General features: G+C 41.4%; 1 protein-coding gene across 1 annotated transcript; it reads left to right on the top strand.

The window, feature by feature from the left end:
• The first annotated feature begins 1,351 nt into the window (after window positions 1–1,351).
• PPP6C (protein phosphatase 6 catalytic subunit) lies at window positions 1,352–14,075 on the top strand. Its single transcript, XM_081896641.1, has 7 exons — window positions 1,352–1,790; window positions 5,122–5,217; window positions 6,901–6,966; window positions 9,932–10,073; window positions 11,371–11,450; window positions 11,590–11,799; window positions 13,096–14,075. The coding sequence occupies exons 1-7, from the start codon at window positions 1,716–1,718 to the stop codon at window positions 13,342–13,344; spliced, it is 918 nt and encodes a 305-aa protein (XP_081752767.1). The 5' UTR covers window positions 1,352–1,715; the 3' UTR covers window positions 13,345–14,075.
• The last annotated feature ends 960 nt before the right edge of the window (window positions 14,076–15,035 follow it).

Here is a 15,035-nt window from a genome sequence, read left to right on the forward strand (position 1 = left end):
TCCGTTCTTAACCTTAAACTGTTCTTAACCTGAAGCACCACTTTAGCTAATGGGGCCTCCTCCTGCTGCTGCGCTGCTCCCCTGCAATTTCTCCTCCTGAAGCAAAGTTCTTAACCTGAGGTAATATTTCTGGGTTAGCGGAGTCTGTAACCTGAAGCATCTGTAACCTGAAGCATCTGTAACCTGAAGCACGTTTCTCCCTTTCATCCTGAGTCTGAGTCTCTTCAAAGCCCATGACACCTTTGGTGAAGGCTGTTCTCCAATTGCAGCACTTGCAGGCTAGTGCTTCCCAGTTGTTTCCTACATTTTTAAAGATTTGCCTTGAGAGAGTCTTTAAAACTTTTTTGTTGACCACCAGCATTCCTCTTTCCATTTTAAAGTTCAGAATAGAGTAGTTGCTTTGGAAGACGTTAATCAGGCATCAGAACAACATGAGCTGTCCAACGAAGTTGATGCTGAAGAATCATTGCTTCGGCACTGGTGCTCTTTGCTTCTTCCACTACACTGGCATTAGTTCACCTGTCTTCCCAAGTGTTGTGTAGTTCATCCCTGGACACATGGTTGGTGGAATCTTTCAAGGAGTTGGAGATGGCGTTTCTAAGTGGTCCATGTTTCACAAGCATACAGTAAGGTTGGTAGTACAGTAGCTTTGTAAACAAGCATTTTGGTTTCCCTGCAAATTTCCTGGTCCTCAAACCTTCAATTGGTAGAAAGCTCGCAGAGCTCAAGTGATGCTGGATTTCGGCATCTATGTTGACTCTTGTAAGGGATAACTGCCCATATACACCCCAGAGAAAACATGACTGGAACCTGCTCACAACACACATGTAACCCTGTGGAGGTTATTACCTGGCGTAAACTGCATTTTATGTACAATATTCATATATGCACACAAACACATACATACTGCAGATCTCATTTAACTAATGTACTAGGCACATTTTTATATAATTGGACTGATGAAATGTGAATCAACCTTTAGATGAATTTGCCTGTGTCTCCTATATTGTGTTCTTGTATTCTGGCTCCCGGCCTCTAGAGCGAGATGAGCACGCAACCCCAGAGTCGGTCATGACTGGCCCGTACGGGCAGGGGTACCTTTACCTTTTATTCTGGTTTTTTTATAAATATAACAAAGAATTGCTGGGTGGGGGAGGTAAACAAAGGCAAAAGAGCACCGTCTGACACCCACTTTACATCCCGACCTCCCTGTGGCGTTGAGCTATAGGTTTTGCGCCAGACTACGAATCCCAGAATGCAATGGGGTTGGGATTCACCTCAGAGCGCTGTAGGAGGAAGAAGCCGGTAGTCGTCTTCAATCTTATCGGAAATCAGTCTCCCGACGTCGAGTTTCGAACCTCCAGCGGAAGTGGGTCCCCTCGTTTCCGGCCTGGCTTCCCTCCCGCCGTGGGAGGGGAGGGAGCGAGAGGAAGAGAGAAGGAGGCGTTCTTGCGTCCTCCTTGCTTTTTGCTTTCGCTTATTTATTTATTTATTTTAAGGGACATTCGCCCTTTTTTCATCCGGAAATTCGAGGGAGGGAGTGGGTTTCCCGCTTCACCATCAGGGATTGCCGTGTCCTCGCTTCCAGTCCTCTCTCTCTCTCTCTTCTTACCTCGCACCCTCCTCCTCCTCCTCCTCCTCTTCTCTCTCTTTCTCTCTTTCCCCCCTCTTTTCCTACCTCCCACCTTCTCCCCCGAGAAAGCTGCCCTCCCAAAATGGCGCCTTTGGACTTGGACAAGTATGTTGAGATTGCGCGGCTTTGCAAGTACCTGCCCGAGAACGACCTCAAGGTAAGAGGAGACGGGGAGGCTGGGTCTTAGGAGGGGCAGGGGGCGAGTGGGGACCCCTTCTCCCCTCTCTTTCCACGTAGGGCTTCCGCTTTCACGGAAGCCGCCCCAGCGCGTAGCGGCAACACGGGCACCCGCTGAAACGCTTTAATCAGTGGTCCCACAATTAGCTAATGACTGGGCACCCCTATTTTTTAAAAAGCCAAGCCCTGGACCCCCTACTTTTGAATCCCTAATAAGCAAATCATTTTAGGTATACTTAAAAATAACCGTAAAATTTGTAATATTACAACAAAAAATGGCAAAGATTTAGTTGTGGGGGTGGAGACAAATTTAATTTTATTCATGTATAGTGCAAGTAAACAGCTACTAAACCTTAATTTTATTTATTTGTTTGCTTGCTTCCTTGCCGCTCATCTGCCTTGGTTGCCCCAGCCACTTGGGGTGGCTCCCAACAAAACACTGAACCTAAATGTGATGGGAGAAATCATGTCTCTTTTGGTCCCCCAAATTTCCTTCCACATTCAGTTCAATATTAGCTACTTTTATTCTCAAATCTGGTTCAACATCAAGCTAATTTCTAGATATTTCAAAGCTTTTTCAACTAACTTCTTATAATTAGCAAAAACCTTCACCCAGAATTGGTTCAATCTACATTCTTTGAAAAATGATTGTAATGAATCATCACTAGTCACGTCAACAAGTGCATCTTGCTCTTCTGCTAATACAGCCTAGGACTTGCCGATCAGAAGGTCGGTGGTTCAAATCCCCGCTACGGGGTGAGCTCCCGTTGCTCGGTCCCTTCTCCTGCCAACCTAGCAGTTCGAAAGCACGTCAAAGTGCAAGTAGATGTATAGGTACCGCTCCAGCACGAAGGTAAATGGCGTTTCTGTGCGCTGCTCTGGTTCGCCAGAAGCAGCTTAGTCATGCAGGCCACATGATCTGGAAGCTGTACGCTGGCTCCCTGGGCCCAGATGAGTGCCGCAACCCCAGAGTTGGCCACGACTGGACCTAATGGTCAGGGGTCCCTTTACCTATACTTTTAATACCTATACTTGATTTGGCGAAGAAGAAGTAGGTGTACATCACATTCAAAAGGTTTCTATAGTCATGAGTTTTCAGGATTTGATACAGAAAAGTAATCTCTGAAGCTAGTCACTAAATCATGTAGGTGCTCAGTGGTGTAATATTTACTTTTGGTATCAATTTTTCGTCGGTAGCCTCCAGAAATGTCTCCAGTGTTGGAATATTAGTGAGGCTACCATCTTCTCAGCTTGCCCATAACCATAACTTTTAAATCATTGCCTCAATCTTATCTTCAACGTAAAAAATATTCGCATCGCTACCCTGGAAGCTTGTGTTGAGTGTGTTTACGTGAAACCGTCTGCTAAGTATGGTAGTCTACCATACACAACTGAACAAAGTTGTTAAACTGATCACATGGAAATTTTGAGTCCGTCAGAAAAAGTCATACTGCATCACATAATTCAAAGAATCGCTGTAAGTCTGGACCCATCAAATGAGTGTCTGTTTTATATAATCAGACATATCATATATGCTTCATTTCACAGTGTTGTTCAAAAGAGGTACAGTGGTACCTCGGTTTAAGAACAGTCCTGTTTACGAACAATTCGGTTTACAAAACTCCGCAAAACCGGAAGTAGTGTCCCGGTTTGCAAACTTTACCTCGGTCTAAGAATGGAATCTGAATGGTGGAAGGGCACTGGCGGCGGGAGGCCTCATTAGGGAAAGCGCGCCTCTGTTTAAGGACGGTTTTGGTTTAAGAACGGAGTTCCAGAACGGATTAAGTTTGTAAACTGAGATACCACTGTACTGTGTTGATTTCCTTAGCTGCAGACTCACCAAGTATTCATGTGCTGGCCCTATAGTATGAGCCTTTCCTGCTTTGGCAATGATTCTTGTCATTTCAAGAAGCTAAGGTTGATTCTCCTGAGTGGTCACACCAGAGTTTTTCCTATGGCTTTTTGCCCCTTCTTCAACTGCAAGTTTGATCTTGAAAAAAAAATCTATTGGTTTGTTTTTTGTAGTGGTTGTGTTTTGTCTCCAAATGGCATTGAAGCATAGCAGGCGTCATAGATTCATTAGCCAGAAGATCGTCATCATTGTACTTACAGATTTTTGTTTTTTTCCTGTGATTGAGATATGAGATATAACACTAGTAGACACGCTGACACTAAGCATACTAGGAAGTATCCACAGAATTAACAGTACTAATGGATGGTACCACCTGAGAGTCTTTTGTTTCCTGCTCTGTAGTACTCCTTGGTCTTTTCAAAGATCCCATCTTTTATCATGAATTTGTTTTTACTGGTTGTTTTTCTGTAAAAAATTACACAAAACATATTGTTACAAAAGCTGGGTGCCACCCACTCTCTGCTGAGCCAGTCTTCCCAAGATGGCTCTTTCTTCCCAGAACACCTGTTCCTGTCACCTCATGCCCAGTTACCCTGGGAACCTTCTGTCTGCCCAGGTCCAAAATACCTCCTAGATGGGCCATCAACAGCTTTTGTCTTGTAAATCTCTCTGTCTCAGGAGAGGCCTTGGTTTGGAAGGAAGCCTAGCTTGTACTTTTCCACTGCCCCCCCCCCCGTGGTAACCCGGAAGTACCGGAAAGGGTTACTTCCGGGTTTTGCCGCATGCGCAGACGCGCAAAATGACGTCAGGCGAATCATGACCCGCGCACATTGTGAACCCTCATTGTGAAGCCATTGTTTTTGAGAGGTCAGTTTATGTTTGATCTGCTGTTATCTTTCTTTTGCCACCTATTGAAATTTGAGAGTTCTGAGAAAAGTAGATAAAATCTGGGATAACTGGCTCTTCCACAGATCAGAAGCCTTTAATTAACAGGAAATAAAATCACAGTTGGATTAACTGCTGAGATGTGTGACCTAATTTCCTAGAGGAAGTAAGAGTTTCCACCAGGTAAACTGGAAGGACAGTTTTGTAGAGGATTTTTATTTACAAACTACAGTTGTCTAGATGGTTGGACAGTGTTCTCCAAGCCACTAACATGAGTTTGACCAAACTGAGGGAGGCAGTGGAAGACAGGAGTGCCTGGTGTGCTCTGGTCCATGGGGTCACGAAGAGTCGGACTGACTAAACGACAACAACAACAACACCACAGTTGTCTATAGACAGCTGCTTAAAGTTCCTGTGGGATAGTAACTTCAATGTACATGTTTACAAAGCTGACCCTTTCACAAGTTTCTGGTTTGACATGGTCATAACCTTGTTAGCTGGCCATGTGCCATTGTGATGACCGTAATGCAGAGGAATCCTGTATTAATGACCAAAATGCACTCTCTCTTTGTAGCGCTTGTGTGACTACGTCTGTGACCTTCTTCTAGAAGAATCTAATGTGCAGCCAGTGTCTACACCAGTTACAGTCTGCGGTGACATTCATGGACAGGTGGAGTTTTATATGGATTGTTCCTTTGATGCTATACCTTTCAAGAATAAAGGATTGACACTTGCAAACAATCTTTTGCATTGTAAAAGAATGTGCAAGTATTCACTAGGGGGACATGGAAACAGCAATGCAACACAATATCCCTCCCTTTTTTTATACCTTGAAAGAAAATGTTTTTGTTGTCATTTGTTCATAATGATAATACTATACATTCCACAAAATTCAGAAGTGACGGTTGGTTGAGTGTACTCAAGAGCAAAGTGAGTTAATTTTCTGGAAGTAAGCATGATCTATTCATTTCTTTCCCCCTACAAACAAGTAATCCAGCTTTGCAGAATGGGGACTCAGCTGCATAGCTGCAAATGAAATATTTTAAGTGTGTTGTAAAGACATTAGATGGCAATGGGTGAGCTATGGCAAATTCAATATATTTTTGAAAACTTTTTTTAAAAAAAATGCATTTTCACAGCGTTTTTTAATATGTGTGTAGATTCCACCTGAGTTGACTCCTTGAATCATTTTCTGAATAACCAGGCTACATAGTTTTGGTTCTTGGCCTTTAGACTGCAGTTAATTGAACTGCTTAACATTAACAGGAGTATTATCCCTGAAGCCTCTAATACAGAAGTAATTCTGTTCAAAGGTTATAGATATTGTGCCCAGAGGAAGCTGGCAGGATTAAATCAAAGGCTTCCTTTAGATCAGCACTCTTGTAGTAAAATCAATGGTGCTGCTTATGATTTGCATTGCAATATTTAAAAAATAGAGAAACAGAGTTCTTGCAGTGATGCCATGTTACAAAGTTATGGCAGTATTTTGTTGGGGGTGGTGCATTTGCAGTGCTTTAGAAGTGATAGTCTAGGTGTACTTTGCAAGAACTAAATGTTGGTCAAGAGGTTGGGCGTGGTAGAGAGAGCATCACTTAGTGATGCGTGGAATACTTATTTCCTCCCAATGCACCATTGAAACCATAAAACAAATATTAACATTAGTTTTTGAAAGGAGTACCAAGGCCCATAATTGAACACAGAATATTTATCAGGAATAGTTCAGATGTTGTCTGCCTTGCACTGATTCAGCATCAAACAGTTTAGGTAAACCCCAGGTTCAAGCTAGTAGTAGCATTTTAGCTGTTTGAATGTGGGATTCTAACACTTGAACATCCCCTAACACACCTATGTCTGTCCAGCCCGTTCCTTTTCTTCAGATGCCTTTCAGCGCCACCTGTTTTTTAAAAAAACGAAAGTTCATAACTTTTGGGGCGTTTTAAGTCATTTGGGTTTAACACAGAATGTTTTTTTTAAAAAAATATATATTTTCAGAGTTTCAAAAAAACACACACACTTGTTTACATTAAACCATAGTCCATATCAGTACCTTTATGGGGTTCCCTGAACCCCCTGATTCCCCCCCCTCTCTTGGCTTCCAAAATTTATCTTCCTTTTTAAACTGCATCTAATTACATTTATCCAAATTATTATACTGTACTTCATTTTTATCCTTTGTCATTTTAAATTGCAAGTGCTATGTCAATCCTGCTAGAGTTTTTACAATTTTTCCAGTGTTCTTTAATATACTGTATTCTATAACGTTATGCCATTCTTTGTTGAATTTGTTATCCTCTTGGTTTATCACAGAATGTTAATGATACAAGCCTTCCCTCCTTTTGTTTTTGTGTTTCAGTTTTATGATTTGTGTGAATTGTTCAGAACTGGAGGTCAGGTTCCTGACACAAACTATATATTTATGGTATGTACAAATAAAATTCTAAAAATAACTAGCAGGTTTTTTAATGTAGTACATCCATGACTTGGGCTCTGTATATGTTTTAATTTGGGTCCTGTTTCCTTGCTTGCTGTGTCTTGCCTCTGCTTTTTTCTCTCTTTACCATCTCAGAAAATATAATCTAATTAATGAAGGCTTGGACTGAAGCGCTTGATTGCTCATGTTCCTGAAATTTCAAACCTTTGCTCAGTGCTGTGCAAAACTGGTAGAAGGAGAAAATGGTTCAAATTCTTTTCAGGGCAATGAGGAATAGATTTGTTTCTTTGTGAGGGGGTATCTTATTATTATTGATGCAACTTTCATTATCGTGGGCATTCCTACTTTGCATTAATCAGTTACTTGAGATAGGAGAGGTTCTGAATCTGAACAGAACATTTGAAATGTATTTTATATGAGCCATAGTAGAAGGGCAGAGGTTGTGGTTTTCTGCAAGTACAGTTTTTTTTAACCGTCATGCTCCTAGAACTTGTGAGGGGCCATAGCTCAGTGTTAGAGCACATGCTTAATACATCAAAGGTCCTACATCAGAATTAAAATTTGCTCATGCCACACAGATCTTTTTTTATTGATAAGAAATATATTGGAAAACAAAAAGAAATAACTCCTAGCAGTGCTGGGTTTATAACATAGAATTCAACTACTTTATAATATGATCACAGGATATCCAGAAAGTATAAAACAACACAGCTACATAAGAACATGAATCATTCCCAAAATATAATTATAAACGTGCCTCATAGTACCTTAAGTATGTATACAAAGTCATTGGTATGAGCTTTCTTTTGCTGGGTAATCTTATTTATATTAAGCCTAATTTGAGGCACGCTCATTTTATCAGTAGTGTGGTATAGTGGTTAAGAGCAATAGACTCGTAATCAGGTGTCCGTCTCCGCTCCTCCACATGCGGTTTCTGGGTGACCTTGGGCTAGTCTCACTTTGGAGTCTCACAGAGTGTTTGTTGTGGAGGAAGAAGGGAAAGGAGAATGTTAGCCTCTTTGAGACTCCACTTCGGGTAGTAATAACGTGAGATATCAAATCCAAACTCCTTCTTCTTCTTAACAGCACAGAGAATCCTTTCTCTTTTATGATATTTCGTATTTGTCAGAGCTGAAAATCCCTGTTCCCAACAATATGTCAAGGAGAACTGTAAAAGAATAGTCAATACTATTCTCCAGTACTATTTTCCAGCACAATTATGGATCTCAGTTAGTATTGTCCTCAGTATTACTTGATGCTCTTGATTTGAAAAGATATCTTTCCATATCCTGCAACTAAAATAAAATATTTTCATACTATACTATGCTGCACAACACTGAAATGTTTAGGTGTTTCTTTGATTGTCCTTTAGTCTACCTAAAGGTAGACTACACCCTTTGAGAACTACTGTCCTAGACTCCCTGTTATCATTCATTATTTAAATTCATTGTCATCCCCTGTTATCATTCATTATTTAAATTCATTGCCCACCCCTCACCAGCAGGTCCCAGGACAGCAAGTTAACATTCAGAATTAAAAACAGTTAAAACAGGTTGGGGGGTCACAGAAATAGAACAAGTCCCAAAAATGCACATTTCAGTTGTCAAACACCAAGGTAAAGAAGTGTTCATCAGTCTCTGAAAACTGTATGGTGAAAAAGCCAAATGCATCTCTCTGGGGAATAGGCTTGGGCGATTTTGTGATAGATAGTTGAAAACCAGTTTAATAACAACTGGTTCAAAATATTTGCCCTGATGATAACCCTTATGAAGCCAAGCCAGAATGCTTTTGTCTGTTGTTCCGACGGGTCAGCTCTCCCCTGCCTCCTGCAGGGGGCAGCAAACCACAGAGCAGCCATAGACTGGGAACTTTCCTCTGGCGCCACCGCCATAAATTTCGCTTCTAGGCAGGCTGGTAGGTGCTGGGATCGGCATTCTGCCATGGGGTTATTCCGAGTTTAGAAAATAAATAAATAAATCTTGCACCACTTAAGCCTCTTCTTTCCCAAGTTTCCTGCTCAAGTGGTACCTCGGGTTACATACGCTTCAGGTTGCATACACTTCAGGTTACAGACTCCGCTAACCCAGAAATAGTGCTTCAGGTTAAGAACTTTGCTTCAGGATGAGAACAGAAATTGCGCAGCAGAAGCGCGGCAGCAGCAGGAGGCCCCATTAGCTAAAGTGGTGCTTCAAGTTAAGAACAGTTTCAGGTTAAGTACGGACCTCCGGAACAAATTAAGTACTTAACCTGAGGTACCACTGTATTTTTCTTTCTCCACACCCCACCCGTGTGTGTCTGCTTTCCCTTTCTCTCTTTCTCTGTGTGCTTGCATGTGTCTCCCCCCTTGTTCTGCCTGCCTGCGTGTGCCTTTGAGGAAGCCCCTACGCCCCACATGAGGCACATCTGTAGGGCTGGGCAAGGTATCTCAGCTGCTTCTTCCTTGCCTAAGGTGGGAAGAGGCAGCCAAGATACATTTCAGACATTGTGCTATATTATTATATTGCAGTATTTAGCTACTGATACATCACAGTGCTGAAAACCAGATATTGCCCAGCCCTATTGGGGAGGAAATTCCACAATTCGGGGGCTGCCCCAGTTAAAAAAAAGTACCTGGTCTACTGACTCCTCTGAAGGGGATTGCTTGTTTTTCTAATATTATGTAAGCTGTTTTACTATCCCTCCTTTTCTTTTTTCTTTACTGTAATTGTATAATTATGTGTTGTGCCCTGGGACCTTAAAGGCAAAGTGTTGATAATCAGTCTTATAAATAAATAAATAAATAAGCAAGCAAGCAAGCAAGCAAGCATACATATACTTCTGGAAGCTGAGGCTAGCAGCCCAGTCCTATGCATATTTAGTCTGATACAAGTGCCTCAGAGTTCAAGTGCATGTAACATTGCAGCCTGAGTGTCTCATGTCATGCAGTATAGTAAAACATTTTTTAACTTTTCAGGGTGACTTTGTAGACAGAGGCTATTATAGCCTTGAGACGTTTACCTATCTTCTTGCCCTAAAAGCAAAATGGCCTGATCGCATCACACTTTTACGTGGGAATCATGAGAGCAGACAGATAACTCAAGTGTATGGATTTTATGGTAAGTTCTCTTCCTACCCTACCTTCAGTTTCATAGTTATAATCAACATAAGCCCATGATGAGTTGGCTTGTCCTCTTAGAAGCTGTAGAACAAGGATGGTGAAGCCTCTGGCTCAGGGACCAGATGTGGCCTCCAAGCCTCTTATATTTGGACCTTAAGACTCACCCCAGACCACCCAGCTCACCTTCCCTGCTTCACATCCTTATTGAGCCTTCTTGCCTGTCCTTTAACACTAACAATAACTCTTGCTTGTCTGGATGAAGGATAGAGAGGGGTGTGTTAATGTGTGCAGAAACTAGCCTCCTATACAAAAGTAAACAAACAAACAACCTTAATTGCTCCACCTTCTTTTGCCTCTGATTCCACCCATCACTGGCTGTGGCCTCTGCAACTTTGCCAGATGTGAATGTGATCCTTGGGCTGAAAAAGTCCCTGGCCCTTCCTGTAGAGTTTGGAACATTTTTAGAAGGATTGTGAACAAGGGGTTTGTCGTTAAAACAAGCATAAGCTTCTGCTTTATAACGTAGGAAGCTGTCCTTAGAATCTTAGAGTGATGCGTTAGTGCTAAGATCTAGAAATAGAGATTCTGTGTAATTTTCCTCACAATATATTTTGAAGTGCACCGCACCCACTCACCCAAAGAATCCTGGGAACTGTTGTTTGTTAAGGCTGCTGGGAATTGCTGTTCTGAGGAGTAAACTATAGTTCCCAGGATTCTGGTGGGGACACGACAGAATGAACAGTGCTTTAAAAATATGTTGTAATATGGACAACTAATTGGACCTGTATCTACAACTGTGTGTGAAGGAAGAATATGGCTTAATTAGATTTGTCTAATGGAGTATTGGACTCGAAATGGAGCAGGTTGTTTGTGGGCACGCTGAGTGATGCTGGGCATGCAATACTATTTAATTTACTTTTTGAAAAAGAAATATCTGTCAAAGTCTCACAATTGATGTAAAAAGCATGTTCATCTGCTCATCGAGCATTTCTTTCTTCATGATATATTTAAATGATTACACATTTTTTCAAGTTATTCAAGAAATGTGAACCAGTTAGGATAAGACTTTTAAAGTAGCTAAATCTGTTTTATAAGCTTGTTGTGAATATAATGAATTTTGGATGCAACCCAAATTAAATGAGTGATTAGGTGAACAGATCATGCTGGGTTTTCAGTCAACATGGGAGCTCCTGTCTCCGCTGTTGTTCCTTCAACCCGTCTAGTTTAGTCTGAGAAATTATAATCACTAAAACATTACTCTCTTCACCTCTTTCCCCTGCTTCTTTCTCCAATAGATGAATGCCAAACCAAATATGGTAATGCTAATGCCTGGAGATACTGCACCAAAGTTTTTGACATGCTCACAGTAGCAGCGGTAAGGGTTTCATTTAAGTGAATAACAAGTGACTTTCTGTCTCTGTTTCTCTAATTATACATTCACCAAAGGTTTTTTTCTTAATTTCAGGATTGTGGTCCTAATAACATCTTCACCTCCTATCTTTTTTCCCTTCAAGTTAATAGATGAGCAAATCCTCTGTGTACATGGGGGTCTGTCTCCAGACATAAAAACACTGGACCAGATTCGGACTATCGAGCGCAACCAAGAGATCCCACACAAAGGAGCTTTTTGTGACCTTGTTTGGTCTGACCCAGAAGATGTGGACACCTGGGCCATAAGTCCCCGAGGTGCAGGCTGGCTGTTTGGGGCAAAAGTCACAAATGAGGTAAGAAAACCCAGTTTCCCAACCATGTCTCTGGCAGTGACTCTGGCCTGCAATCAAAGTATTGCCTGAGAAAGAGAAATGATGGGGAGTTTGAGACTGTGTTTGCCTCAGAGAACAGGTTTGCGTTTTGGGAACAGTTTTGTTTTATGACTGTTTTTGCTTCACACAACTGTTGCATTTGATATCCTGTTACTTGCATAAGGCAAGTTAAGACTGGGCGTGCCCATTCCATCTTATTCATGTTGCTGGGGGTACAAGTGCTAATAGTACTATTATTTTTATTATATCCCACCTGTTCTCCAAAGAGGTCAAGGTGACTAACATATGTGGTTCTCCCCCTCCTGATTTAATCCCCACCACAGCCCTATAAAGGGACCCAGGTGGCGCTGTGGGTTAAACCACAGAGCCTAGGACTTGCCGATCAGAAGGTTGGCGGTTTGAATTCCCGCGACGGGGTGAGCTCCTGTTGCTTGGTCCCTGCTCCTGCCAACCTAGCAGTTTGAAAGCACTTCAAAGAGCAAGTAGATAAATAGGTACCGCTCTGGTGGGAAGGTAAACGGTGTTTCTGTGCGCTGCTCTGGTTCGCCAGAAGCAGCTTAGTCATGCTGGCCACATGACCCGGAAGCTGTACGCTGGCTCCCCCAGCCAATAAAACGAGATTAGCGCCGCAACCCAAGAGTCGGCCACTAATGGGTCCCTTTACTTTTACCTTTACAGCCTATGAGGTAGATTAAGGGGAGAGGCTGTGACCCACCCAAAGGCACCCAGTGAGCTTCATGGCTGAGTGGGTATTCAAACTCCCATCTTCTAGGTTCTTTTCCAACACACTGCTATATAGTATAAATCTTGTGTTCGGGGATATTTTATTGGAAAATATGACACTGGTGTAGGATGTCTGGATACAGTAATCAAAATGGTTGCACTTCATGTTACTTCATATTGAAAGTGCCTTAGTGCTGTGTCACTGCTGCCTGGTTTTGTTAACATATTCTTAAAGATTGCGTTCGGCTTTCAGGATCACATTTTAAAAGCATCAACTCTTAAGGAGAAACTGAGAGTTTAAGGGGGGAGAACAAGAGAGTATTTGAAAGGAGACTTTAGTATGAGAGAAAGAACATCGCCGCCTCCTGCTCTGTGTCCTTGTGCTGGGCTTCTGTAGTGTTGCCATGGCTCCTTGTCAGTGGAATAGAATGCGTGTGCATCCGTGCATGTGTGTGCGCGCGTGCACTACCTCCAACATTTTTACTGTAAATATTTTCCTTAACTTCCTTCCTTATTTTTTTGTTTACACCTTAGTTTGTCCATATCAACAACTTAAAGCTCATCTGCCGAGCCCACCAGCTGGTGCACGAAGGTTATAAATTTATGTTTGATGAGAAGTTGGTCACAGTGTGGTCTGCTCCGAACTACTGCTATCGCTGTGGAAATATTGCCTCAATCATGGTATTTAAAGATGTAAATACAAGGGAACCAAAGCTCTTCCGTGCAGTTCCAGACTCAGAACGTGTGATCCCCCCAAGAACAACCACACCGTATTTCCTCTGAGATGTGGCTTTGCCCTTTTCTTTTGTGACATACCCTTTTAGCACTTTGCTGCTGAAATGCTGCCTCTTGCCTTTTATATACTTAAATTATCTAAATGTGTTGTATATTGTCAATAGGGGTGCATATTTAAATCTCTCTCCCTCCTCTTATCCCTACCTTACCTTACTTGCCAGCTTTTGAGATGACTCTATGAGTACCCACCTACCTACCTACCTGTTTTGTAGTACTTGTGATTTTTTTTTTTTTAGTTCAGTTCTTTTTTTCCCCTTCAAAAAATAGGAACATGCATTTTCCCTTTAATGAAATAAATCTGAACAGCAAAACATCAGAACTAGTCTGATCTTTCATTCAGGGGGTTGACTTTGGGGAGGCTCTTGTTTTTAATAAGCTCTTTTAAAATTTCAGCAGCAAAGTTGTATTTGGTGTGCATGATGGGACTGTCCAAGCCCTGCTAGTGAGTACATTTCCAAGATGTAAAAAAAATGTCCTGGCTTATATTTCGCTTTGTCAGCATAAATAAATGGTGTTAATGGCTGCCCCTGATCTCCCTCCACCCGTTGCTTTATTTTTTTAGGATTTAAACTAAAGTGCAAAACCTCGTACAGGTAAACGAATTTGTACAACGAAATAATTGTTCTGATTTTTCTCAGATACTTTTGTCTTTTTAATAAAGTCATAACTCAGTCTCTAGGTTAAGCATTCAAAATAAAGCCCTACATTGTTGATGTGAATTCATGTCTTTTCATTCTCCCCACCCTCCTTTCACAAAGAAATCTCACAGGTGTGGTTATGGTTTGATTGATAGAATGTTTGGATTCTGCTAATACAGGACTTCTTTTTCCTTAGCTAAATTTCCACATAGCAAACCCTGATTTTCAGGTGTGTCGGAGCTATCAGTTGTACAAGGAAGTAAGCAACTTTTAATAGGAAAAAGTGATACCTAGGCATTTGTGTTCCTAGATGTTTTAAATTATATGGCCCACAGAAGGATCTGACTTGGTTGCATATTATGTACAGTAGTAATATTATGCAACCAAGTCAGACCCTTCTGTGGGCCATATAATTTAAAACATTTAAGAGTTATAAAACTGTAAGTTGTGATATAGTTGAATGAGTTGAACTACTGAAAGGCAATGAGACTTGCACCATGCATGCTTAATACAAGCATTAGATGCATTAATCTCAGTTCACCTGTCCCATCTAAATGCAGGGCCCTCTTGTCACCCGATGTAAATTTCAGCTTTGGAGTGTGGCTGGTACTGTTATCTAGTACATAAACTGTTCCCTTGACACTGCCTTTTAATCAGGTATTTCTGATACACTGAAATGTTTGCTTCCAAGCACCAGAATATAACTGGGTTGCTTTCATTTGGAGAGCTTGTCTAAAACATTTGGTAGAAACACCTGTATGCTGGAGTTTGCTTTTGTTTCAATCATGTGTGCTTTTTGCTCTAACTGAAGAATGCCCACACTTTTTGGATTTCCAGGTTCCTCTTTGTTAATAGCCCTTCCTGGTATCACATCGGTAGATGTTCAAATTCAACCAAGATACAAATATTCAAGTACAAAGTATAAATATTCACTTTATATCGATTTTACAAATCTTTTTCAAATGACAAAAGTTACCTTAGCTACACCAAATCCACTAATTCTACAAATGTGGTCAAGCTGTTTTTGCAGATGGACCAACT

This window comes from Podarcis melisellensis (assembly GCF_964234715.1).
Source record: "Podarcis melisellensis genome assembly, chromosome: Z".
Lineage (NCBI taxonomy): Eukaryota > Metazoa > Chordata > Lepidosauria > Squamata > Lacertidae > Podarcis > Podarcis melisellensis.

Bases quoted from the DNA above. Each gene is read 5' to 3' on its own strand.
- PPP6C (XM_081896641.1), top strand. From the start codon at position 1,716: ATGGCGCCTTTGGACTTGGACAAGTATGTTGAGATTGCGCGGCTTTGC. The intron at 10,074-11,370 runs GTAAGTTCTCTT...TTTCTCCAATAG, and splicing joins TCAAGTGTATGGATTTTATG to ATGAATGCCAAACCAAATAT. The intron at 11,800-13,095 runs GTAAGAAAACCC...TTTACACCTTAG, and splicing joins GGGCAAAAGTCACAAATGAG to TTTGTCCATATCAACAACTT.